Source organism: Leopardus geoffroyi, chromosome A2 (assembly GCF_018350155.1).
Source record: "Leopardus geoffroyi isolate Oge1 chromosome A2, O.geoffroyi_Oge1_pat1.0, whole genome shotgun sequence".
NCBI lineage: Eukaryota > Metazoa > Chordata > Mammalia > Carnivora > Felidae > Leopardus > Leopardus geoffroyi.
In genome coordinates this window covers 16,385,113-16,411,792 of record NC_059331.1, presented here as the reverse complement: position 1 = coordinate 16,411,792, position 26,680 = coordinate 16,385,113, and the positions used below count along the sequence as shown (strand labels likewise).

Here is a 26,680-nt window from a genome sequence, read left to right as displayed (position 1 = left end):
GCTTCCTTTTTCCCTTTTTTTTTTTTTTCCTGTTTTGTCTTCCCAGCCCCAGCCCTGAGTGGGCAACCGTCCAACCACCCGTCTCTTGGTCCGTCTGTCGGCCCTCATGTCCATGGGTCCCACCCTCAGGTCCCCCGTCACATGACTGTCTCCCACTCCTCCTGCAGCAGGGCAGGCGGCCGCTCCGGCGCAGAGGCCTCCTCGTCCATCCCCGAACAGGAGCCATTGAGGAACCCATCGTCCTTGGGAGCAGCCACGGCAGGTGGTGTGGTCTGGAGGGCCGGGGCCCCCGGTTTGGTGTGGCCGGGGAGCGGGGGGTGGCCGTTGGTGGTGGCGGCGGGCAGCAGGCGGGGGCTGAGGGGCAGGCCGAGTCCCGTGCGGGGGCCTACGTTGGTCACACTCGTGTGAGACACCATCGGGCCGTAGCTGTAGCTGCTGCTTCCGCTGCGTGCCTTCCGCTTGAAGTCCAGTGCCAGTGTCCAGCGGCTCCAGGATTTCTTGATCTCAGCCTGTACCTGGGGTGGCGGGAGGAGGGCAGGCCGTCAGGTAACCCCTCTGCCACATGTGCCCCCCCACCAGGCCCAGCCGTGCCCTCCTCCCTGCCTCTACAACACTCAGCACTGAATAGAACTGAAGGCACGGGATATCACTGGAAAATTCCAAGGCCAAGTAAAATCCCGTCATCCTCAGAACATGGTGCCTGGCTTCAGGCAGCTGACACGCCCAGAGTCTACAAGGCTCAAATGGCCCCAAGGGTGGCTGAGTTGTTCAGTCTGGATTACGGAGATTCAACTGTGGGCTTGGGAAGACACTGGCTATGCCAGAGATCGAAGAGCCCACAAATCCTAGGACGTCCCAAGCCTGAATCATCTGGAAAGACTCTGCTTTCACAAATGTCCTCAGGGATGTTCTTGGAGGAATATAGGAGGAGCCGAACAGAAGAACGGAAGGACAGGACTTGGGGGGCCCCTGGCGCTTTCGCGTCCTCCCTGCCTCGTACCAACGTTGCCCACCGCTTACCTCGCCGTTGCAGAAACAGTATATGATGGCGACAAAAAATCCCTGTGGAGAGAGGCACGTGGGGTCAGGGCCCGGAGGCCGCGTCCAGGGAGGGTGGGAGTGGACCCCCCTCCGCTGCCCTCCCCACCTTCGGCCGGGCCTTGGGCAGGGCCTGCGCACCTGGAAGGAGTTGAAGAGCATCTCGTAGTGCATCTGGACTTGCCAGAGCGTCCCTGAGACCTCGGTGTACGGCGTGGCCATGAAGACGATGTAGTGGACGCCAAAGAGCGGCATGAGCACCAGCGTGGATTTGAGCAGCTTCCTGGGCCGGCAGGGCGCGCAGGTCAGGAACAAGCCCCTTCCCCTCAGTAGACATGGTGCCGTCCCCACCCGCCAGCCCTAGGCTCCAGGCTTCGGGAGCCACTACGGGACCTGAGGCTCAGGCCAGGGCGGAGGACAATCCAGTTAACCTGGGACAACCACCCTTCGCTGTCTTGGCAGAGTGTTAATAGGGCCCTTTGGTGCTTGCACCTGCCGGTCCCCCTACTGGCACACACTCATCCCATCCCCCCTGCCCCCCCCCCCCCCCGCCTTCCTTCTTCTTCATCCCACGGCCCGTTCCTCAGGTCTTAGCTGAGCCACTGCCCTCTTGAAGCCACCCACGGCCCTCAGGCCCCTCAGACTTGAACGATCAGCTCTTTAAGGAGAGGTCTGGGTTTGTCTCACCCTTGCAGACCCCAGCTCTAGGGCAGGGCCTAGCACCGATTGGCCCAGGTTGGCTCTGGGGTGAGATCCCTGGGGCCAGCCAGGGAGTCAGGAGCTGGGTTCTCCCCCTGACACAGGCTCACTCCTGGGGCCTCTGTCTTTGCTTTTTCACATGGTGCCGGGGTCTGATGACCGCTGAGCTCTGAGGAGCCGGGGTCTGCCGGGCACAGCTCACCGGTACTGCTGCCGCGTGTCGCACCGGCCGGCATTGGTCTCCCGCAGCTTGGTGGCCAGCACCCGGACGATGTTGATAAAGAGGATGAAGTTGAGCTGTGGGAGGGAGGGAGGGCTGCATCTCGAGCTGCACCCCAGCCGGGGGTGGGGGCAAGGGTCCCGGGGCACGCGGCCCTGCCCGGACTCTGCTCTGCCACTGCGTCCCCAGGTGGGCCCTTGGTTTCCCCAGCGGACTGGGGTGGGGGGCAGCTGCTTCTCAGGCCTGTGGCTCCAGTCCTGGGGTCCGGGGAAGCCTCGAGTCCCCGTCACGGGCTGGGCACTGGGGCCTGTGGCACATACCCCCACCCGGGCCTGTTGCCACCCCTGCTCACCACGATGGAGGCCAGGATGGGCACCTGGATGATCCACTTCTTGTTCCCGGAGCTCAAGTCCCAGCACCTGGGGGAGGCCGAGGCATCAGCTCCCACCCTCCCTGTTCCCACCCTGAGCCTGCCCACAGATGGCCCCAGAGCTGGTCTGCTCTGACAGAGGACAGCCGACTGTTGGGGGTGGCCAGGCCTAAGGCCACCCTCACACGCTTCTTTTGCAGCAGCCTCTTGTGACCCTGAGGGAGCACCTGACTCAACGCTGGATACAAAACTGAAGCGGGGCCCACTCAGGGCCAGGGTACAGGAAGCCCCCTCACATACCGCACAGAGGAAGAGGGCTCCAGGGGTATTTCTGGCCTGTGTCGGAACCCCCCCGCCCCCGCTGGCCCCCTTCTCCACCTGGACCTACCCGGTGTTGGCCAGGCTGGCTCTCACACTGACCCACACGGCCACGAAGATGGCGGGCAGACCTGTGGGTGCAGAGCGGGCAGCGTGTGAGGAACCGTAGGTGCTGCCCACAATGTCTCCCCGCTCAGCCCTCCTCGCCAGACCCCTCTCATCCTTGAGGACCCCTAGCTTACCCAGTCACCGTCCCTGACCCCCCTCACCCTGGAGCCACGGGCTGCTTGGCGACAGAGCCACAGGCTGGCATGTGCCACTCTGCTTCCCCAACAGCCTCCTCTGAAGGCTCTAGTGCCCAGCGCCCAGTTCAGCCCTCTGCCCTCATCTTGGCTCTGCGTCTCCTACCCACACATGCAGACCTGCCAGGCACAGGGTAAAATAAGGCATCGCTGACTTCCCCGTGCCCAGCCCATTCCCCCCTGCTCTCCTCTCAAGGGCAGTGATCCGCACGGGGCGCTCTTGTGGGGAGGGGGCCCAGTGCCAGCATTCTTCTGTCCCAGCACGCCCCCCTCCCCAACACCCAGCGTGAAAGGCCCTAGCCCCCACGGATGAGACTGGATGGAGTGACAACCGTCTTTCCAGGCTGAGTAAAGTCCACAGGGGAACCTTGGTGTTCCCAGGCCCGAGTCAGCTCAGAATGCACATGGTACCTCTCAGTGAGCTCTGCCTCTAGAAGGGAGCCCAGGTTCCCACCCTCCAGACCCTCACACTTCATTCTAGGCCAGGTGAACTCTTGGGAGGGGCAGGGTGCGACCTGGGTTTATGGTGGGAAAAAGAGCTGTGACATTCTTGTGTCATGAAGCTCTGTGTGCTCCCAATCTGTGTGTTTCCTGCCCACCCTGACACCCTCTAGCCCCAGAGCCCATGTCAGTTCCTGGAACCAGGCCCAGATCTCCCCCAGCTCTGGGGCTTGCTGTGGGTGAGGACAAGGTCAGGGTGTGGCAAGGGGCTGTGGCTGTTGACCTGAGAGCTTCTGGGTGCTGAGTGCAGGGAGGAGGGCTTCAGCCACCGGGCCTACCCCTTTGCAGTCTGGCCAGTCGCCCCAGTCTGGCCAGTTGCCCCGGAGCCCAGCCAAGCTCGGGAGCTGCCAACAATAATGGACAATTATCGGTAACTCAATCCCAGAGCCCGTGGGGGAGCCGTGCAGAGCCCCAGCAACCCACTCTGCAGAGGGGCTGCTGAAGCTCAGATGATGCCGAGAGCCCGCCCTGGGGCTCTGGGTCATGGATCCTGCAGGCAGTGAGGGGGATCGGTAGGGAAACAGGGCTCAGGGTGGAGGGGGCATCCCAGATCCCAACCTTGGCCCTAGTGTGATCTCTGACCCGAGATCCCACTCTGATCCTGACCTGAATCTTAACTTGAGAGGACCCCCTCCTTCTCTTGGGCTGAGCCTCAAGGCCAAGTGAACCGCAACCCCGGGCTGAGCCAATCCCAGGTGAACCCTGACCCCTGGCCAAGGCTTGTTGCCTGAATCTGGGATGGGGTCAGACTCACAGAAGGGTGGATGGGATGGCGTATGCTGTGTGGGCACCTGACCCTTTGACCCTGCTGCCCATGGCCCCACCCTTGCCCCAGCCCCCGCTGTCCCCCACGCCTGCCTACCCCAGCCGAAGACCGTGAAGCCCCACAGATACTTCTTCTCTGAGAAGAAGGCCATGAAGATGAGGCTATGCAGGTACAGCCCCTCCACCAGAATCCAGTAGTAGTTGGTGGCCAGGAAGTAAAGGAAGAAGGTCACAGCTACCCTGCAGCCCGCCTAGGAGAGCAGTGGTGTTAGCCAGAAGGCAGGCCTGCATGTGCAGAAGTTGGAGATGGGCTGAGGGCTGCTCATAACATAGGACGAGTGGTGCTGGTCACGAGGGCAGGAAGGGCCAGGCTCTGGTCAAGGGCAGAGCTGGGGGTGCAGGGAGAGGGGGAAAGCCGTCGCCAGGGGCAGGAGGGCACTCAGGACAGTGGCAGGGGGCAATGTGAAGAGATGGGGTGGGTGGGCGTGCTGGGCTGAGGCAGGAGTGTTGAGGAAAGTGCCGGGTGGGAGACAGTCACAAAGCCCACGGCAGCAGGGGCTGGAAGCGGGATCGAGGGTGCCGGGTGGCTGTGCGTGGCTCACTCCAGTGGCATGGCAGGAGGAGACGGGCAGAGGGGAGGGCCTAGCGGCAGGTGGAGGTGCCGGGCGAGGGACGGCAGGGTGGGTCTCCCGCGAAGCCAGAGGTGGGGAGGTGGGGAGGGGGGCGCGGGCCGCCGGTGAGAGGGAGGGGCACTCACGTAGCCGGCGGCGGCGGCGGCGGGCGGCGGGGGCGCCTGGGCGATGGCGCGCAGCTCTTCCTCGGTGAGGCGCTCGGCCTCATCGAGCGTGGCCCCCGAGTAGAGCACCGCGTCCTTGACGAAGATGCTCACGGCGCGAAGCATGAAGGACAGGAATAGGTGCATGTGGATGTAGTTGCGCGTGCAGTGCAGCCTCCTGCGGGGCGCGCGACAACACCGTGGGTGAGGGCACGGGGGCGCGCGCGGCGGGGCGGGGGGGTGGCCGGGAAGCCAGGCTGTGCGCGGCCGGCAGGGACGCCCCGCCCGGGTAAGGGGAAGGGAGGCACCGGACCTCGGCCCCACCCACGCCCACGCCCACCGAGCGCGGCCCCGCCCCTCGCCCCGCCCACCTGAAGTATGCCAAGATGAGCACAGCCACGGTGAGGGAGGCCAGGGAGACAGAGTAGCCCACGGTGTAGATCATGCCCAGGCGGTCAAACACCTCCTGTGCCGGTGGGGACACACCGTTAGAGCCCTGGGACTCAGGTGAAGGGTAAAAGGCCAGGGAAGGTTGCCGGAGGAGTCAGGCCTAGCTCAGGGGTCACCAATGGGGAAGGGTGACCTTATCCAGGTCAGGTTGGGGAGGGGGAAAGCTCGCACCCGTTCACGAGTCTCATTGGTCAGGAACTTGACACACTCGCTGTAGTTGGCCCATGTCCGGTTGTGCCCAGGCACCAGTTCCCAGCTGCCATTGCGGTCACAGCGACGGTACGCATGGCCTGCGGGTCCATGGGGAGGGTCAGGGCAGGCAGAGAGGTCTGGAGCCCTGAGCTCCAAGTCCTGGCACCCCTGTGGTCCCCACCCTACTCCAGCCTGCCTTACCTTTGTGATTGAAGTCATAAATGTAGTCGGGACAGGGCACGGCCACCACCTCACCTGGTGCCCCCAGCGGCCAGCAAAGGATGTGGTCCCACTCGGGCAGGCAGGGGCGCCCTGTGCCCACAGAGACAGACAGACAAGGTGGGGGACACCAGTCAAGTCCATGGTTAGTGACCCAGAAGAATGAACACACCTGTGGTCGCTGGCTCCCTCAGGGACAGGTGTGCCCCAGGACTGGAGAACTCAGGCCTGGAGCGTTCTGGAGAGAATGTATTGAGCCTTACTACCTACTGTGCCCTGCACCCACCTGGCCTCATAGAATTCACCCACAGCCCCTGTATGCAGGTACTGGCATGGCCCTATTTTCTAGATTGACTGGTGGAGGCCAAGAGAGACAAGTGATCTGCTGAAGTCATACAGCCTAGGGCCCTGCCCTCCTCAGGGACTCAGCCCCTGGCCAGGCCTTTCTCTTTTTCCTCTACTCTTGGTCCCACCTCCAGGTGTCCCTGGAGAAGGGGAAGTTCCCAGACTAATTCCCTCAGCTGAGAATGCTTTCCGTGTGATCGTTGCCCAGGGACCATGGACAGGAGGCAGGAGGACTAGCTTCCAGTGCCAGCTGACCTCATGCAGATGTCCACCCTCTTTGTATTCCAGCTTCTTCACCGGGTAGCTGGGACTGACCGTATCAGCCTGTGCTTCCACCCCATCCCAGACCCACCCTGAGCACCTGCTACAAGACTCCAATGACCATTCGTAGGGAAGGTATCATCCCCCCAAATCTAAGTGCTATCTGTGGGATTCTACCCTACTTTAGGCCTCCAGCCTCACAGCAGAGCTACTAAGTGACCTTGGAGGGTCCCCGGCCTCTCAATCTTCTACTTTCCACCCCCCAGCTCCCTTCTTTCCCTCTGCAGGGCTCCAGCCACAGGACTCTCCAGCCATCCTGGAAGGCTGCCTTGATGGCTGGACCCACCCCAGCCTGGTGAAAGGCTCTCTGTCCTGGGCACCATATTCCCAGCCCCGCCTGGCTAGGCCCACAATTCCCTCTGGTCCCTGGGGAGCCACAGGGTGACCACAGCCTCCCAGATGTGGCCCATCTGGAATCTGCTGCCCACCCAGCCGGTTCAAACCGGCCCTGTGGCTGCAGCCTGGGCTCTGCGTTTGTCTCTCCTTACCTTCCTGAGGGACAACACTGCCCTGCATCTTCCTCCCTCTCTTTTCTTCTCCCCTCCTTGTCTCACTCTCTCTGGCCCCACTCCTCCGTGGCTACCATCCTCTCCTGCTCTGTGTCTATGGCCCAGGATACTGTTTCTGACGGACCCTCCTCTGACAGAGTCCCAGTCCCAGTTTGTGCCTCCCGGTCCCCTGTCTGTCTCTCCCTGTCTTTGTATCTGTCCCTGCCCGTCTCCCCGGTTCTCTGTCATCTCTCTCCATGGGAGGGGCCATAGCCCTGGGGCCACCGCTGGGGTAACGTGGGGCAAGTTCTCTGCCCAAATCTCCTGGGTGTCCGGGCCCATCCAGCTGCCGGCCCCCTCCACACCATACCTCCTGGGCTCTGTCTCCTCCCAGCCCCTCCCCTGCTTTCCTAAGGGAGGGGGCCACAGCCTCTTCTTTTCCACAAGAGCTGAAGAGCATGAGCTCACTTGCCGGGGATCGAGCGGCGGGGTGGGTGGGTCCTAGGTGGTCTCCCATGGATGCATGGAAGCACAGACATACCTCGGCGCCTGCTGCCAGTGGGCGCCTCCTTGTCCTCCTCGGACTCAGGGTAGAGCTTCCCAGATGGCTTGTCTTTCTTAGGCTTCCCTGATGTGGATGCAGATGCCCATCCTTTGTCTGATTCCATTATGTCAGCTGGAGAAATCAGGGCAGTCATGGCTATCAATTGTCCTACGGCAGGAGACCCAGGGCACACTCCTGCCTCAGACTCCCCCTTTGTGCATTGTGGGTTCATCCCTGTCCTGCTGACAGCCCAGGCCATTGAAAGAGCTGAGGTAACAGGTGAGGAAGCGCTTTACAAACTGTAAAGTACTTGCCAGGTGCAAAGTAAGCAGAGGGTATAGAGACTGTCAACAGGAGGTTCAAATGGGAACGAACACCACGCGGGCGTGGGATCAACTAGCCGGCCGAGCAGTAAACGTGGGCAACGCACGGGCAGAGGCGGTGTCCTCCGACCCAGGAGTCAGAGCCAGAGCCTGTGCAGGAGGACGAGGCCCCACCAGGGGGCGCAGGACAAAAGCGGACGGTAGGGGTGATGTCCACAGAGAGGTTAAACTGTGAAAACGCAGCCTGGCCAGAGCATTGTGCAGCTCAGGAAGCTGGCAGTGTGGACAACAGCAAGAGTGTGCAGCTGTCAAGGGTGTTCAGGTAAGTCTACCTACCCGTCCGTCCCCTGCCCTGAGATACTTGAGTTAAGGGTTCACAGGGTCCACAGAGGGACTCCGGAGACTGAGTTGGGCTGGCCTTTCTCTCCAGTAGAGAGATGTTCAAGATCTCTCTCCCTCGCTGAAAAGTCTCCCTCATTCTCTGACTTGTGTCCCTTCAGTGACAGCCTGAGCAGGACCCCCGGCCCTCCCGTGTCAGGGTCTGTGGCAGCAATGGGAAGCTGAGGGCAGACGCCCCAACTGGGATGGAATGGCTGTGCCTGATCCTTGGGGCATCAGCAGGGAGGGGGTAGCAAGATGGGGTAGAGCAGGAAGAGAGGGGCTCCATCAGGATGGGGCGGGCTGGGGCGGGGCAAGGTGCCTCCAGGCTTCCACAACTAGGAAGAGCGCTGGGACCCAAAGAGAGGGGGCCCACCTGACCCCCAAACCCTGAAGTCACCGGGGCAGGGAACCAAGGAGTCACCAGTGGGGCCAGTGTGGACAGGGCTGTGACCAAAGAGACCATGTGAATCCCTGTGACTGTGAGCAAAGTCCACGTGCTATAAAGTGTGTCACTGTGTGTTTGGGTCCCCGGCAGTCTGAGAGCCAGCTCCAGACAGGAAACTGTTCTTGACAGCCAGTCGGGGGGGGGGGGGGGGGGGGGGAGGGTGGGTCTGGGCTTCTTCCAGGTCCATGAGACTGATCAGACAGGCGGCAGAGGCCCGGGTGGGTGCTAATGAGCTCCCATCTTCGCTTCCAGGAAATGGACTCAGGGCAAGATAGGGCAGGAGGCAGGAAGGAAGGGGAGTGCCCCCCCTTCACCTTAGCACAGGTCCCTGGAGAGGCCGCACTGGTGGGCAGCAGCCCTCCCTACCTCAGATCAAACACCCTCTCCCGGACAGTAACTATGACTCAAGAGTCCCAGGTACCCATCCCTATCCCTCTGTCATCCTCCCCGTCCAGCCCCATGCACCCCAATTCTCCTGACCCTGGACACCTCAGCCTCGTCTTCTGACCAGGTGGCCCTCTTCAAAGATCTACTTATCCTTCTGGACCTTCCTTGGATACCTCCTCCTCCAGGAAGCTGTCCCAGCACACCCCAGTGGGATTTGGCACCCTAGTCAGTGCCCCTGATCCTGGTGTGCCTTGCCAGATCTAAGCCTGTGGGGATGATTTGGACTGTGGCTGCCTTCATACCGCCCTAACCCTGCCACGGGAGGGAAGGCTTAGTGCATTTCAGTCTGCTGACTTTGATGACACCTGACCCACCCCACTTTGGCCTGACCTCCCCTTCCAGCCCCCCCCCCCCCCTTCCCTGGTGCCACTTGGTTCCGCATCCTAGGCTCTCATCTTCATTTGGACCCTCCCTCCCTCGGACCTCGCTTCCAGACCCTCCTTCTTTGGCCCCGCCTCCCTCCGGCTCCGCCCCCACCTGGCCTCTGCAGGACTTCTTTGAGCCGCTTCTGGCATTGGGCCTGGGCACGGTGCAGCAGGAAGATCTGCTCCTCTTTGGTCATGACGTCATCTGCATCCACCTACCAAGTTGAACGTCAGACTGCAGGCAGGACTTACCAGCTCAGAGGCAGGTCCTACAACCATCCCAACCTCCCTGAGGGATTCCCGCACCCCCCCCCCCCAACCCTTTCCAAAGGCCCTGAGTCTAGAATTTGGGAGCTCTGCCTTACAAAGCTCCCATTTTACAGATGGGAATCTGCAGCTCCAAAGGGTAGGGCCTGTCCCACCAGAAGGATAAAAGAGGGAGGGGAATGTCCCCTGCCTGTCCGCTAGTGACCCTGTAGGCTGCAGCCACTGATACTCTCTGTGCAGTCTGTTCCCTAAGGGTACATGGGAAAGGGATGGAATGTCCCAGGATGGATCCTCACAGGATCCTGTCTGTTGGGGACCTGGTAGGGAGAGGGGGTGGATAAGGAGTGATGAACTCTGGGGAAATAAACCAGCCCTGGATTCTTTCAAGCCCTAGTGCCCTGGGGGACCTCCGGAGTCACCAATTTCCATCCTGGCCCTCTCCCCAGTCACTGCTCTCTGCAGTGAATGGTGAGTGCCTCAGCCGCTCCCACCCTTGTGGTCCCAGAAGCTAGAGGACTGAGGAATTGCTGGCCAGTGGTCTGGTTGGGCGGACACTCCCCTGCGGGCTGTGGGTGGGAGTCACCCACATCCCACTGCGTATCTGGAGGCTCCTTCCACCCAAGCCGACCCTGTGTTTTTTTCTTTTTTTAAGTGTACTTATTTTGGGAGAGAGAGCGGGAGACAAAGAGCCAATCCCAAGCACCTCTGCTCTATCAGCGCAGAGCCCGACACGGGGCTTGAACTCACGCACCGTGAGAGCATGATCTGAGCTGAAATCTCAAGAGTCAGATGCTAAACCGACTGAGCCACCCAGGTGCCCGACTGACCCTGTATTTTGACGGTGCCAACAAGAGAGTATCAGTTCCCACTGTTTCCTCTGGAATATACTTCCTTCTTTTCCTTCCAACCTGTGCACCCTGGGCACTCGCTGCCACCCACTGGGGTTCCCTGGAATCATTTTGAGGAGGAGAACAAGATCATCACGGGCATCGGGGTGTGGTCGCACCCTGAAGTTGTGTCCCCCCCGACAGGGTTGGAAGCGGGTCAGAGTAAAGGCAGCATGTTGCCCTGGGGACGGCTTAGTGTGACCAAGTCTAGCCACTTCCACGAGTGGGACCCACAGAGGTTAATACATTCCCCTCGCATCCCCCTCTCCCCCCCCAAGTTGGAGCCAGGTCCCCTCAGACACCAGGACAGGGTCATGTCTGTCCCCTTAGACCCCCTCAGCCCCAAGAGCAGGGCTGTGTCCCCTCACACTCCACAGGGCAGAGCCTGGCTCCCTCAGCCTCTCAACAGGCAGAGCTGCTGCCCCTCAGCAAACGCATGGCGGGCCGGTCCCTTGTCAGAGGGGAGCTTTGCAGGGCGGAGAGCCAGGGGGAGGCAGGGGAGGAAGGAGGCGGGCTGGGGAAAGGGCGGGCTGGCCGGGCGGGGCGGGTCAGGGAGCCCGGCTGCTGGGAGAAGTTAATTGACCGCGTCTCTCGGTGGCAGCAGCAACGGCTTCCAGGGCCAAGGAGTCTCCAATTGGCTCGGCCGGACTTGGGTTCCGCTGGTTTTACTTAGCGGAGCGCGTGCGCGTCTGTGCGCGTTCGCGTGAGGGGCGGCGCGGCGTCCAGCGGCCGCGCACCCACTGCGGGCCGGCTCGCGAGCTCGTGTGCGCCCTTGTCTCTTTGCGTTCTCACGTGGGGACTGTCCCGCATGCATCTGGGACGTGAGCCTCGGGTGTCTGGGAACATGCATGTGTACATGTGTTCCCGGGCAAAGGTCCGCGTGTGCGCCCCTGCAAGTGTGTCATGCGGCGGTTCCTTACGGTGGGGTGGGGTGGGGGGGGTTGTCTATCAGATGCCCGTGCTCCGTCTCTGCAGTCTGAGTTGGACCCTGAGATCTCAGCTGGATCCAGTGCCCAGGGCACCCCAGGAAGGGCTGGGGCAGATTGTCATGTGCTCCCTAGTGGCCCCCACACCTCCTGTTTCCTCCCGGCTCTACACGCTCCTCCCTGAGCTGCAGCGGAGCAGGATGGGGCTTGAGGGAGGACAACTGGGCCTGCCCTAGTTCACGGGGCTCCAAGGTTAACCAGAAGTTCTCTTTGTGCCTCTGGCATTGGGGGTCCAGGCTCCTGAGGGGTCTGATCCCTGCATAGCTGAGCTGCTCACCCCAACCCATGAGAGCACCCCTTCACTACCATTTCCATCATTACAACTGGCACCCCCATCAATAAACGCCACCACCATCACCACCACCAACCATCATCACCTTGACCGACAACGCCTACACAAACCATCACCACCCCCATCACCACCGCCACCTGCACCAGCACCATTACCACCACGAGCACTAATTATTACCAGCAGTGTGACCGCCATGACCACCATGAGCACCATCTCGACCAGTAGAGCATCATTACCATCACCGCTGTCACTATCCCCACCAAAGGCAACAGTAGCACCACCACTGCCATCACCATTATTGCCACCAGCCCCATAACCACTGTTGGTACCACCTCTACCATTGTCTTATCCTTACCCCCTCACCGTACCCCCCTCCCCACCCCTTCTTCTGCCCATCTCCATCTCTCTCAAGACAAACAGATAATGCCCCATCTTTTCGCCAGCTGATGGAAAGCTCCTGAGTGACTGAAGCTCCTACCAGTCCCCAAAGGCTGGCACACCAGCCCTCCTAATAGACAGACTAGCCCACTGATGTGAGCAGTCATGGGTTGAAAACTGCCCATTTGGCAAAGCGTGCTGGCTGGGTGATGACCGGGAACTAACCACACGCTCCCTCACAGGCCCAAGGCGTCCGCTCAGCCTCCACTTACTGCTGCTGCTTTATCCTCTCCATGGCCAAGGGGAGGCGCCCCTCTTTTCTGGAGTCTGGCTTCCACGGTGGGGCTGGGGACGCTCAGGAGAAGGGAGGCACCTCATGGCCCCCAAACTTCTCCATTTATCCACAGGGATGGTGGCCCCACCTCTGACCTCCCTGAAGTTGTAGGACCCATTGCCACTCAGGACTGCCACTGCAGCAAGAACCCAAGCCAGAATCAAGGAAGCACTTTCCCAAGGAAAAGAGGACAGTTCCATGCCAAGTTCATTCCCACTGCCCTTGAGTACAGCTCCCCTGCCCGCAGTGCCCCCATTCGTCCTTCCCTCCAGCTGTGCCCTCTCCTCATCCAGGGACATTCTGCTGGCCACCACTGGACCTTGAATCCCACCTCCACCACTGATGGGCTCTGTGTCTAGGGAAGTTGCTTAACCCTTGTGCCTCAGACCTGTGCGAACAGGGGGATGATAGGGCTGTCGCGAGCATTCAGTGAGGTACTGCATGGACAGCCTGGACAGGGGTTGGGTCGGGGCCGAGCTGGTCGCTATAACCGCTCCCGTTAGCGGCGCCACCACCGCCAAGTCGTGGCTCTCCCACTTGCTATGGGCTCCCCTGCTGCTGGGCACTGCAGGTGGCTCCAGGCTGGGGACCTAGAATGGCAGAGGGAGACGGGGTAGATGACTAAGTCCAGGGACCCACAGTGAGGGGTGGATGGGAGGCGGGACTCCAGAAGGCGGGGGAGGAGGGAGTCCAGGAGGGCCTGCTGGGTGAAGTGTGCCTGGTGAGTTTTTGGGGCGATCCAAGCTGGATTCCCAGTACGATTGCAAGTCACTGCAAGGCCCCCCAGGCTTGGGCTTGGCGGGTAACAGGGTCCTTCATCTGCCTCTGCCCTGACTGAGGAGGCCTTATCTCCCGAGTGTGATGGGGAAAGCGAAGGCAGCTCGGTTTCCCCTCCTGGCCTGTTGACTCTGTCTGCTCCTCCCTCCCCGGACCTAACCAGTCCTTCTTCCCCTTTCCCAGCAGAGTTCAGGCCTTTCTGGCCCAGCTCCTGGTGCGGGGGACTCACGCTGGTTCAGTTTAAATAAACTGAGTGGGGACTCAGTTTAGATCTAGAGTACTGACAGATCTTGGGTGTCAGGGGTGAGGACTGAGGGACCCAGGGATGGATCATAGCCAGGGGTCACCCACCAATGAGGGGGCCACCCAGCCCCAGCACCAGGTGCCCCAAATCCCCCCTCCCACATCCCTCTTATGGTCTGGAGTCAGGGCTGACTTCTCCTGACCTAACCGATATACGGCTTGGCTTCAGTGCCCCTTGCTGTAGCACACTCCCCATGGTGGACCCCCCAACACAGAGCCTTCCTCTGTGCACATGTGTGCACGGTGTGCAGTTTGTGAACACGCAAGGGGTGGGGTGATGCCCTGACTTCAGCCCTGAGCTGGAGGAATAGGGAGAGGGCAGCCTGGGAGCAATGAGCTGGTGTCTGTGGGGCTCCAGGCAGGGTGCAGGTGGAGGCTGGAAGCCAGTATGTTATTTACAAACATAGAAGCTGCTGTCCCAGGGAGAGACTAGTGTGTGGTCAAGAGGCCCGGATGTGTTTCTCATTTCCTGAGTTCAGAAGCCCAGACGAAGAGAAAAGGCCATCTGCTCATTGCCCCTCCCCTGGGGCGGGGACGGGGGGGGGGGTGGGGGGAGCAGTTCCTTCTACCTGAGCTCCCAGAGAAGTCCCACTGAGGACAGTCTCCCAGTTGGGGATGAGCGTCCTCGTGTGGTGGCAGTGGGGGTGGAGGTGAGGACGGGGAGGCCAGGGGTGGTGATGGAGGTGTGACGGTGACAGCGGTGGTGGAGAGAGCCAGTTCCACGCCACTGACCAAATGAGGGCCACTCCTCTCAGCTCCTCTCCTAACTGCCAAATTCCACACATTTGCTGTCTGTGATCCCAGACATGCCTACACTCTCCTCCAGGCAAAACTAAGAAGGAAATACAAGGGCTGCTTCTTCAGCTGCCGACACCCCTGCCTTTGGGAAAGGGGCTTCTTCCACTGAGTGGTGTCAGACTCGAGATGTCCTCTTGGGTCATCTCACCCATCCCTCTGCCAGGGTTCGCCCTGGTCCCGTGGGGGAAGGCGGCTGTCGGCTTCCTCATCACCTCTAGAGAAAGCAGACCTGCCTGGCATCTGTCTAGCCCCTCTGCCTATTGGCACCCACCCCGTTGCCCGTGGAGCTTTAGCTACATCTCCTTTATCTTCCACCACATCCCCATCTGACACATGGGGACACTGAGGCCGAGAGTCACAGTTAAAAAGAAGAGGGCCAGTCTGCTTGAGGAAGCACCAGGCCCCATGGATCCTCTAGTGCAAGCCTCAATTCCGGCTTTCCAGAGTCCTTCTGGATTCCACCTCTTGCTGCAGCAGGCAAGAGCCTCCCAGCAGAGGCTCCGAGGCAGAAAGGTAATTCAGGGGTGGGGGCAGACAGAGGCGACCACACGGCGATGGCGTTGGTGATGGCATCTTGTGCTCGGCTCTAATGGGACAGAGGACAGTTGCGCCCTGGTGTTCGGAGCGAGGAGAGCTGTACCTCCACAAAAGCCAGGAGGGGAAAACCTTGGCTCACAGGAGACCCCCTCGTGACCTCCTGGCCTTCTTGCACCTCTACTCCAGGTTCCACTACTGGGACCTGTGCTGGCACCCCTCGATGTCTCCCGTGCCAGCTGGCTAGGGACTGCTCCCCGCCCCTTGCTGCCCTCTGTCTGTCCGGCTGGCCCGAGCAGGCTGGGACGGGCTCCCTGCCGGGGACACTCCTGCCCCGCCACCGCTGACAAGTGCTGACTTTTCCTCCCCCTCTCCAGGCCTTCCTGAACAGGCTGCCTGTGTTCAGGGCTGGGAGGGGCCGGGGGGGGGGGGGAGGCACTGTGACGCCTCTCATCCTGGCCAGCGTGGACGCCTTCAGGGCAGGAGGTGGGATGGAACCCGGGATGGCGGAGTTGGCTGCTGGACCCGGTGGATCTTCACAGGCGGCCTCTACCTGGCCCGGAGGACCAAGGCCCAGAAGGATAGCACAGCCTAACTTAACCGTACGCCTGGTCAGCAGAATAGGATCCACCAGCTCTCACCTCCGCACAGGCCGGTCCCAGAGTTGGGGGTCTTTAGGGTTTGGAGGTTTCTGGTGCCTTTGCGAATCTGAGGGAGGCTTTGCACCCTCTCTCAGTCACACCATATTTTGCAGACAATTTCAGGGGTCTGCAAAAACCCCACCCCACCCTTTCTTTTTCCTAGGAACTCTCTCTCTGAAAGAGCTGCTTTCCTGATGCGGTGGCTGGACCAGGGAGTGTCCCCAGAAGGCCCACAACAGGAATCTGGGGGAGGCCACTTGACGCCTCATTAAAACATTCCGAAGAAAACCCAAGTTCCCGGGAGGGCTCGGCTCCCCTCCTCCTGCTCTGTCCACAGGCCGTTCCCAGAGCTGGGGTGTGTGTGTTGGGGGGGGGGGAGGTGTTTAAGGGCAGGTGATATAAAAAGCTTGAACAAATCAATACAAAAAAGACAAATGAGCTATGGAAAGAGGAGTGAGTAATGGCTCTGTGCAAGCTCTTAGAAGAGGGACAATAGACCAACATAAAGTCCTAAAGCTTATGGGTAATTGGCAAATTAAAATGACAAGATGCACCATTTTTCACCTATCAGAATGGCAAAGGTGAAAATCCTCATGCTTCCCCCGTGAGACAGAGGGTGTTGGGGAGAGACCCTCCTGATCCCTCCTGGTATTGTGAGTATAAACTTGCACAAGCTTTCTAGAAGCCAGTTTGGCCATGTCTATTAAGATAAAAAAACGTGAATGTTCTCAGACCCAGCAATGACAAAATCTAGAAATACCCTGCGGAGAAATGATCACACGGGGCCACGGGAGGGCGTTTCAAGGAGCTCCTCTGCCCCCCATCTGGAATCTTACACACACACACACACACACACACACCCCTATGCAGAAAAGATCTAAATATACATTTTTTGGGACTCCTTAATGCATCCCAGATTTTGGAATACTATGCACCATTAAAAAATAGATTTATGGGGGCGCCTGGGTGGCTCAGTCGGTTAAGTGGCCGACTTCAGCTCAGGTCATGATCTCACGGTCTGTGAGTTCGAGCCCCGCGTCGGGCTCTGTGCTGACAGCTCAGAGCCTGGAGCCTGCTTCAGATTCTCTGTCCCCCCCTCTCTCTGCCCCTTCCCTGCTCATGCTCTGTCTCTCTCTGTGTCAAAAATAAATAAAAACATTAAAAAAAATAGATTTATGTTTCCTGGCAAGAAGATCTCTAAGACATACTTTTATGCAAAAAAAAAAAAAAAAATGCACATAGCAGAGCTTTACCTACAAACAGACACCATTCATTTGACAACAAGCAGAAAACGACAGAACAAAACTGTCTGCTTTATGTGTACACAAAAAAGTACCTTTTGGAAATATACAGGAAAAGGTCTGGGAGGACACCCACGGACCCAGACTGTTAAAAATGATCTTCTCTAGAGGGGGCCCTGGGGCTTGGGAGCCATCAAGGGTGAATTCTGTTTACTCTGTACTATGTGACTCTTTTATAAGAAAGAACATATTCAAGTATCAGTTGTTCAATAAAAAAATTTTTAAAAAGTAAAATAACAAGGATTTTATGGAAGGAAGGAAGGAAGGAAGGAAAGAGGGAGAAGGAAGGGAGGGAGGGAGGAAGGGAGAAAAAAAGAAAGAAAGAAAGAAAGAAAGAAAGAAAGAAAGAAAGAAAGAAAGAAAAGGGAAAGAGGGAAAAAAAGAAGGAAAAGAAGGAAGGAAGGAAGGAAGGAAGGAAAATTAAATAACCCACAGTGGGACGTGGGGATCTTGCTTTGGAGGAAGAAGCTTGGTGCAAGAGTCTGAAGATGTGGGTTCAAGACCCACCTCTGCCACAGATTCACTGCCTGAACCTCAGGGCCCTTTCCCATAAAATGGGCTGGTGAAAGGATGGAATGAGAAAACATTTGTGACAGTTTCTAGCTCTGAATCTGAGGACAGCCATTGTTCAACACGTGGTGGTTCCTTCCTGTCTTTAAAAGAGGGTCCATGGCCACACTGGCTCTGGAGCAGGCTAGGAGGGCTCACCTGTACTCCCACCCACCACAGCCCCTCCTGGGTCTGACCCTGAGGTCGCATCACATCTCTGCACTCAAGGCCTGCCCCCCATACCGACCTGCAGTTTCTCGTTCACATGTCCTCAGGATGAGGCATCCCCAAGGATGCTTTTGCCCCCTACTCACAATCTGTGGGTCCGTCCCTTCCTCCAAAATCCACTCCACCTGACCCCCAGCTCACGGCTACTATTCCCCGTAAGGCACAAGATGGACCAGCTGAGTCTGGCCATAGCCGATGTCCTCACAGTGGGGCGCTTTCTGGCCCCCCCAAACCTGAGGTCCCTGGGAGCCCACTTCTGGGACTGGCTAGGCAGGCAGCATGCAGGTTTGGTGACAGGAACTATTCGCGGAGTTTGGCGGGCTTAGTGGGTCACAGCACAGATCTGGGTGAGAACGGTCACCCCGGGGTTCAGAAGAAGAAACTGGCAGGCTGTCAGTCTCTCGCTGGCTCCAGCTGAGCCCAGGGGGCCTACAGGGTATTGGGTGACGCTTGGGCCACATCCTCTAGACCTAAAACCTAGAAGGTCTTCGGGAAGGTCCAGGGTATACACAGTCTGAGTATCCCGCCACTGCTGTCCCGACAAGGTCTCAGGGCAGACCCAGCCAGGGCATCCCTCCTCCTGCCCTACCCTCAGAACTGCACCGGGGCTAAGCCAGGCCAGTTCTCTGCATGTGCCTCAACTTCCCCAGAAAGCAGTGAGGGGCCCTGGGGACCCATTACCCCCTCCCCACAGAGACACAGGGCTTGGCACCAGGTTGGCATGCAATAAAAAATGGTCATATTGATTGCGTGATTCAGATTACTTTAAAAATGGGAACAATAACAGAACCTTTTTTAGAGGGTTGTTGGAAAGATTAAAGTAGTTAATATTGTAAAGTGCTTAGAACAGTGTCTGGCAAGAAGAGAGTGCTACAAAAGCATCTATTAAATAGAAATAAGAAACAATAGACCTGGGTGCACATGTGCTCACAAAAGCACATGCACATATATGCACAACCACGTCCCTGCAAGTGATGTGCAGACCCAGCTTCAGACACATGTGAGTTGACACGCGTCTCAGACACACACTCACGGGGACCCGGAGAACAGCACGCCCCGAGTCTGGCTCAGCCCTGCTCTGACACACAGACATGCTCTCAGGACACTCACACCCACCCTCCTGTCTACCCCATATATGTGCACACAGGCCGCGGGCTGGCTCTGCACACAGCCTGGAAGGGGCCCTGGGGACCGTGAGCCTGGCCCAAGGGGGGTGTGGGGAAACAGCTCTGGGTCCTTGCATTTGCCTCCGCACAAGTCTCTGAGCCTCGATTTCCCCCATCTGCAAGTCCTCCTGTGGGGTGAGGTCTCTGGCTTTGGGGAGCCAGAGTTAAGAGGGCACGGACACCGGGGAATGGAACGTGCTGAGGCCCCCAGAGGAGAAGAGAGCCTCAGATCAGGGGATTCTTAGCCAAATAGTTCTTGCTGTTTTTTTACAGATGGGGAAACTGAGGTGTGGAGGATGGCCAAGGTCACATGGGCATTAGGCAGCTGGAGGAATCTCAGAGCTCTTGCTTTCCCGATGAAGGTTCTGCCTGGGTAGGGAGCTGGTCAGGGGGGAGGCAGCTGCCTGCCTGCCTGCTTGTCTCTCTAGAAGGCAGATGCCCCCACCCGGGAGGTACCAGGGAGGCAGCAGGGGCCTTGAAGTGGGACACACAGGCGGACAGTCTCCTCAGCAATGAGCTAGTCTCCCGGGACAGGGCTGCTGAGGGATCTGACCGACTCCCCGGGACCTGGCACCCAGACTCTGGCCCCGGACGATGATGCTTCCCTCCTTGTCTCCGGCTCTTGGCCTCCACCAGTGCCTGCTTTTCTGTGCTATTGTTGGTCTGTCTGCTGCTTCTGCTCTGGGGAGCCCTCATCCCCACCCCATCTGTCTCTCTTGCCCATCTCCCAGCCTGTTTCTTCTTCTCCCTCTGGTCCCCTCTTGGCCTCTGCTCTGTCCCTCACTCACCAGAGTCCCCCTCCAGCACGTTTCTCCTGGAGAAGTGTTCTGTGAGGTCGGTCTCCTTCAGGGGACCTCCATCCTTCCTCCATGCCACACACACCGCCTCCCTGGGCAAGAGCGTACGCGGTGTGTGCACGCATGTGATTGTGAGAGCTGGAGAGGACCCCTAAATCCTACCCCCTGCCTGGTTGGTTCTGACCTCAGACTCACAGCCCCGTGTGCTGGATTGCAAACAACATTTGCAGAAAACAGAGGCCCTGGAACAAAGTCTGTGGGACCCTACCTTAGGGCCAAAGCCCGGTCTACAGCTAGATCACATTGTCATCTCTGAGGGAGACACAGCCACGGGAGTGGTGCTCGCAGAAGCAGAAGATAGGGGAACCCCAACCATAGATTTCCAGACTTGGGACCCCAAACCCAGCCTTCAGAAATTAGGAGACCTTAGGCATCTGGCACCATGTCCAGACACCCCAGAGACAGCAGGCACCCAGGATCTCGGGTCAGAGAGGACGCTCACCTAGAGTTCAGATTACTCAGGGAACCTAAGACTCTGCGCCCCGGTCGGACCCACCCCAGGGACCGCAGAGCAAGCCCGCAGCCTGTCCTGGAGTGCGGGTGAGAGACTTACCAGTGCGTATGCGGAGCTGAGCACCGGGCAGCAGAGCAGGAGCGCCAGGCCGGGCGCGATCCGGGCGGCCCCCATCGCCACCGCCTAGGGCCCCGTCCCTCGGGGCAGCCGCCGCCGCCGGCCCTGGTGGTGGTGGTGGTGGGGTACAGAGCTGCGTCAGGCCGGGCTGCCCCGCCCGCGCCCGGGCCTAGGGGACCCCGGAGGCCCGGCGGCCCGAGGCCCCGGGGCCCGGCGCGGGGCCCATGCGCCGAGGGCTAGCAAGCGAGCGCAAAGGAGAAAGAGAGGGAGGGAGGAAGGGAGGCAGCCGGGGGCCGGGCGGGCGGCGGGCGGGCGCCGAGCGCTGCGGAGCTGCCCGTCTGCCTCGGAGCGGAGAAATCACATCCATATGGCCGGGCCCCCCGCCCCCGGCCCGCCCCCCGTCCCCCCCACCCCACCCCGCGCCGCCTTTTCTTTCTTTCTTTTTTTTTTTTTTTTTCTTTTGGGGAACTAGGAGCTGTGGCTTCGCCCCACGCCCAGTGGGGGAGGGGTCGGGGGAGGGGTTGGGGTCGCGGTCTGCGGGGGGCGAACCGGGCTGTTATTTTTAGCTCCGCGGGCAGCGCAAGGAGGGGAGGTGGGGCGGGGCGGGGGGCGCGTTTCGAGCCGCTCCGGGGCGTGCAGCTTAGGGACGCGATCCCAACTTTGCAACCACATTTTGAGCCCTTCGGCGATCGGGCCGCCGGCTCCCTGCCCCTCAGCCCCCTCGGATCCCCATCCTGTCCGCCGCCGCCTCCCGCACCCTCTCCCCATCCTGGGCCGGAGCCCCGCCTGCGCCCGCGCGGCTGAAGCACGCCTGCGGCCGGGACGCTCTGCCTGTCGGCCTGTCAGTCCGTCTCTAGCTCCCCCAGCCTTGGCCTCCGTTCTTCCAGCATCCCCGAGCTCCGTTTCGGTCACTCCCTCGCTCCCTCCCTCCCCTCCCCCTTCCCTCTCTCTACGAAAACATTTGCAAGTTTCCAAAAAAGCCACCGAGCCGAGCGGCGCGGGGCCGCCGGCTCCACCGGGCTCCGAGGAGGCGCCGCCGACTGACACCGAGACGGACCAGCCCGCCCGCCCCGGCCAGGCCCGGCGTCACCCCTACCCAACGCCGGCCCCCCTCCCCGAGGCGCCGGCCCCCGACCCCGACTTACTCCGAGCGCGCCGCCGCGGCCCGCGCCTAGCCATGGATGTCGGGGACCCCCCGACAGCCTCCCCAGGACAGCGCCCCGTCCGCGGCCCCGGGGGCACCTCATGGGGCTCTCGGGATCCCCTCTGGCCGGCCTGGCCTCCAGCGCCCCCCGCCCGGCCGCCGCTCGGAGCCGCCGCCCGCCGCGCGCGTCCCTCGCCTCGGCGTCTGCCGCTCCCCCTCCCCCCCGCGGCCGGGCGCCTCTTCCCTCCCCCGCGCCCTCCCTGGGCCTCTCCCGCCCCCGCCCCCCCGCCCCCCCGCGCCGCCTCCGCCACGGGTGTGCGGAGCTGCCGAGCCGAGCCCGCTGCCCCTGCCCCGGGACGTCTCTCTAGAGGCCGCGCCCCGGGTCGCCAGCGGCGGGATGTGAGTGTGGAGGGGACGGGGCCAAGGGAGCCCTGACATCGGGGCCCGGGAACGTAGCCCGCGACGCTGCCGCCGCTTCATTCTCTTCTCCGGGAGGCACAGACGTTATTTTTTCTGATCGGCCTGCCCGGGCCCGTGAATAGGGACCCTCAGCCGCGAAGCAGGACCTCTTCACGGGAGGTACCCCGCGCGCCCCCGGCCGCGGCGCTGTCTGTTCGCCCGCGGGACTCCCGCTCGGGCTGCACCGGGGTCCCTGGGGAGGCTGCCGGGCCGCCAGCCCCGAGCCTGGCTCGGCCGCCACGGCCCTCCCGCCCCGCCCCGCCCTCGCCTGGACCCCCGGCCTCGGGAACTCCCTAGTGGGTAGGTCCGCTGTGCTCTAGACCCGCCCCCGCCCCTGCCCGCGTCTCGGGGCTCACGTCCCTCTCCCACTCTCCCCGGTCTCTCCCCGGGTCCGGGTCTCTCAGAGTCTCGACCCTTCCAGACGCCGGCCCGGCCTCCACCCCTCCAGCTCCGCCCCTGACTCCACCCCGGGAGGCTCCAGGCCGCGAGACCCGGGGCTCGGCCGGGACCCCCACTCCGGAGCCCCGCGTCCCTCTCCACCCCTTCACATCTCCAAACACTCCAGGCGGGCTCTGGTCCACTGGGGACCCCCAACTTGGGGGAAGAGCGGGATGAGTCTGTGGGGGCGGGGTTACGAGCTCATGCCCGGGAGGGGACGCTGTAGCGCCGAGAGGAAGGCATCTCGGACCCCAAGCCTGCCACCTTTCAGCATCTGGCAGGGAAGCCGAGGTGCTGGGGAGGGCCTGGGACGCCTGGAGCGAATGGCTTTAGGGATGGCTTGGGGGAAGCTGCCCTGGGAAATACCTGAGTGGAGTGGCAGTCCCTGCTTACCCACTCACCTGTTGTATATCCTGCGCAGGACGACTTCCTGCTGTCTGGGCCTCAGTTGCCTCATCTGTAAACCGAGGATTTGACCAGCTGATTCAAAGGGCACTTTTAACTTTACTGTTTTCGTGCTGCAGAGGGTGGGTGGCCAGACCCATGGGGTCTGTAAGCTTCCCAGACTCAGCCTGTGGAAATTGAGCTCCTCAGAGCCCCCAAACCAGCCCTCTCCCCCGCCCCAACATTTCAGGGATGGCCCCTCCCCCCATGTGAATGGATCTGCCAGCCTAAACCCTCAGACTACTGGAATCCAGCTGCAACCAGCCTTTCTGTCAGCCCACCCTTCTTCAGGCCCAAACCCACCCATCTCCCATACTGTGTGCACAGCTGTCTTCATAGGAGTCTGTGGCCACATCCTCCTCTGTATCCCACTACCCTCAAATTTCTTGTCCTGGTGATTAAGGACTATGCTGTTGGAGGCAGTTTCCTCCAGAGGTGACTTTCCCCAACAAGTACTGTCCCCTAGACTCCTGGCCTTCTCATGCTCACTCCCCAGCCCTCGGCCTTTGTAGTTTACTGTGCTAGGATCATGCTATGCCTGGTGTAGAGAACGTCCCTCCCTCCTTGTGACACCATCTTCTCCATTACTGGGGGGCCGGTGGGGGGAGGGGCTGTGATTTGGGAGCTGCCCCCTATGGTGTGTGGGTTACTTAGGAACAGGGACAGAGAGGCCCAGGTGCCCAGAGTGGGTACCTAAGGAACATTTGTGCTTCTTCAGGGTTATATTTTGATAGTCTCACTGTTAAGTCTCTGTTCCTAAACCATTCTATTACGTTTTATGGTTCTATGGCTGACCACCCCTGCCCTGTGATAGGAAAAGAACATTCATGGAGGGATTGCAGGAATTAGGGGCTGATGTAGGGAGGCCTTAGATCTGACACCAGAAAGCTTGAGATTGGAAAACAAACAATATTTGTACTCGGGAGGACCGGGGTGGGCTGTGGGTAGGGCTGCAGAGAGAGGTCTGACGGGCGGTGGGCCCCCTTAAGGGCGTTCCTCTAGCCATAACTCCTGTGCCTCACCCCAGAAGCCCTTGCTGGATATTCCACCAGTGTGGGTGAGGCTGATCCCCTAAGTCACCTCTAGGCCTCTGGTTAAAGTACCACCATGGGGATTGGGTGTCACACATTAACTGGTAGCACCCGCCTGCCTGACAGAGCCAGCCTGCCCTTTTTGATAGGCAAGCCCCAGGGCCCCAGGGTCAGTTTCTGGTCAGTTTCAGTGGTTTGAAAAGGTCTGGTTGGGGGGGGTAGGGAGCTGCCTTTAGGGATTCCTGCCTCTGATGGGGAAGAGCCAAGATGGTTACTGGAGCTCAGAACTGGAGCAGAGACTGGACTCCGGCCCAGTGACCCTAAACTGGATTCTGCTGCTGCCCTTGCTGATGTGAGTAGGGCTCTGGCCAAGCTACACAGACCCTAGGGCCACGGTGGGCACCAGACTCAGGAAGGAAAGACAGAGGCTCAGCTCTTAGCTCTTCAGCCTGGCCTCACTCCCTCAGAAAACCCCTTGTCCCATTCTGGGAGCTCTGTGGGAAAACTGGCCTGCAGACCCTCAACACTTCATCCCCCAATCCTAGCTCCAAAGTCAGCTTGAGAATCCCTATCTCAACCCTGATCCCGGACTGAGCTTTATCCCCCACACGGAGTCTTTATCCCAGTCTGACCTCTGACCCCTAGCTGAACCCTGACCCCAGGCTGAGCCTCCACCACGCCTCAGACCTCTCCCTGGTTCCAGGCCCCTCTGGAAGTTTTTCAAGGCAAGGGGCTGGTGGGGGTGGGGATGGCCAGGCCATAAGTGAACCGAGGTGCCACTTTTACAGCCATTTTGCCTGCTCATAAACACCCCCCACCCGGATGAGTCACTGGAGGCTCCCACGGCAGCTGCTCGGGCAGCCCCCTCCCCTTGCAGCAGGAAGCCTGGTTTTCTCACCTCTCAGGAAGGCGAAGGGAGGGAAGCTGGGGGCAGAGGGGCTGGGAGGCTCTGCCCCAGGCGGGGAGCACTCCTGGGGCGCCTGGAGGAGGGGGGGGGCCTCCTGTCAGAGACCCCCTCCTGCAGTAACGCCAGATCCACAGACATCTCCACGCAGGCACGCCTTGTCTGCCCCACAGCACGACACAGGCACACACATGTACACACGCACGCAAACACATGTGCTAACGCAATGGGGCACAACAGCCTTGCCGCTCCCAGCTGTGCTCGGGTCCCAGGGTTGCCTTGGACCCCACTCACCTGGAGCCCACAAGGTCTTCCGGGTAGGGCCTGGAAACACAGAGCAGACTCAGGTCGGCCATGGAGAGGCCATGGATAGGTCTGAGCTGCCTCTGCTTCAGACCTAAGCAAGGATGTTGCTGCTGGGGACAGGAAAAGGCTTAAGTGAGAGCTTTCGCTTGAAAAGAAAAATTAATTATTTTTTACCAAGCCCTGCACCAGCCCAGGACTTTGTCCCAGACGCCTGGTGGGGGAGCAGAGGGAGGTCCAAGTGTACCTGTGTTCCGTGCCCTGAACTGGGCCCTCCCCCACCTCCATGGGTGTGACACAGGCCAGCCCAGCCCTTCAGGTGTGGATGTGACACGGTGGTCCTCTCCTTGCCCTTCCGAGCCTCTCTCTGGCTAACTCTTCTTCCGTCTGTTCTGGTGTCCCTGTCTGCCTCTCCCGGCCTTTTCCATGTCTCAGAAATTTCAGGCCACCTTGAGGTATGAGCAGAGCCCCTCTGAGTGACTTCGTTAAAGTCTTTGGCACCTGAAGGAATCAGATGGAGGCTACAGGTAGTTTATACCTAGCTCACAGGCAGAAAAACAGACCTGAGAAGGCCTCGCCTCTCAGCACTGGGTGCTCAGTGTTCTTCAGGCAGGTGACACGTGGGGACACTCATTCCACCCAGCCCTTGTCCTAATCCTGCAGCCCCATAGCCGCTCCGTATCTGACTCCTTGCCCACTGGAATGTGGGTTCTTGGCATGAAACCAGCCAGTGCCACTCAGGCTCAGGGTCTGCATATGCTGTTCCAGAGGCAGGGTTGTGGACAGGATGACCTTCCTCTGTGGTTCTGTGGAGTGAGCTGTGACGGAACCAGGGCTGGGTCACGACACCGAGAGCGAGGACGTGGACAGATGGGGTGGAAGAGGCCATGCAAGACCCTGGAGCCTCGCTCCTGCACCCGGAGACCCTGGCTGGAGGCTGCCTTTCTGCCTGAGCCCAGCCTGAGCTGGTTTGTGTCTGGAAGTCCCAGGCTGAGCCTGACGAGGTGTAATGATTCACGTGGCTGCTGCCTCTCAGCACATTCCAGCAGTAGCCCCCAGCGCCTGGCACGTGAGGTGGCTGGCCCCAGACCAACCCCAGCAGCTGGGGCGCGTTCCTGGGGCCCCCATCCTCAGGGGAGACCCTTCCCCAGGTCTTCCAGGCTCCTGGGGAGGACACCACAACTTACAGTTTCCAGAGCACTTTCTAGTTCACAGGCTGGAGAGGGAGGTAGAGAGCTTGTCCATACCTGGCCTCCGGGTGGGGGAAATGAGGCTGAGGGGGTAGACCAGGATGGCCAGGGGCCTGGAGTGAGACGATGACAAATTAGTGTTTTGGGGGCTCCTGCCCCCCGGTGCTGGGCTGCTCCTAGGAGCACAGCACCAAGGGGGATCCCTGGGTGCACAATGGGGACCAGATTTCAGCTTTGCAGGTCAGTTTTCCTCTGCCCTCTGTCAAGCTTGCTGCTGCCTGACTCTCCGCTCACGGAGCCTCTCCCTCCTCTGAGCCCCACACGCCCCTCTGCTCTTCCTGCCGTTCCCACTCTCTCTGGCCAGGGGAGTGGGAGGCTGGGGCCTGTTCT

General features: G+C 60.3%; 1 protein-coding gene across 7 annotated transcripts; it reads right to left on the bottom strand.

Annotated features, from left to right (window-relative positions):
• Positions 1–7: 7 nt before the first annotated feature.
• PTH1R (parathyroid hormone 1 receptor) lies at positions 8–22,836 on the bottom strand. Of its 7 annotated transcripts, none has more exons than XM_045492676.1 (15): positions 22,820–22,836; positions 20,360–20,482; positions 9,621–9,723; positions 7,545–7,679; positions 5,832–5,942; positions 5,610–5,728; positions 5,360–5,454; positions 4,971–5,166; positions 4,311–4,464; positions 2,716–2,776; positions 2,310–2,376; positions 1,940–2,034; positions 1,180–1,321; positions 1,021–1,062; positions 8–515 (listed from the first exon to the last, which is right to left on the bottom strand). In XM_045492676.1, exons 2-15 carry the CDS (start codon positions 20,432–20,434, stop codon positions 138–140), a joined length of 1,773 nt encoding a protein of 590 aa, XP_045348632.1. In that variant the 5' UTR covers positions 20,435–20,482; positions 22,820–22,836; the 3' UTR covers positions 8–137. The 7 variants fall into 7 exon arrangements, with proteins under 7 accessions (XP_045348632.1, XP_045348631.1, XP_045348633.1 ...); XM_045492675.1 differs by lacking the exon at positions 22,820–22,836 and adding an exon at positions 21,523–21,729; XM_045492677.1 differs by lacking the exons at positions 20,360–20,482; positions 22,820–22,836 and adding exons at positions 10,603–10,723; positions 11,246–11,367.
• Between the last annotated feature and the right edge of the window lie 3,844 nt (positions 22,837–26,680).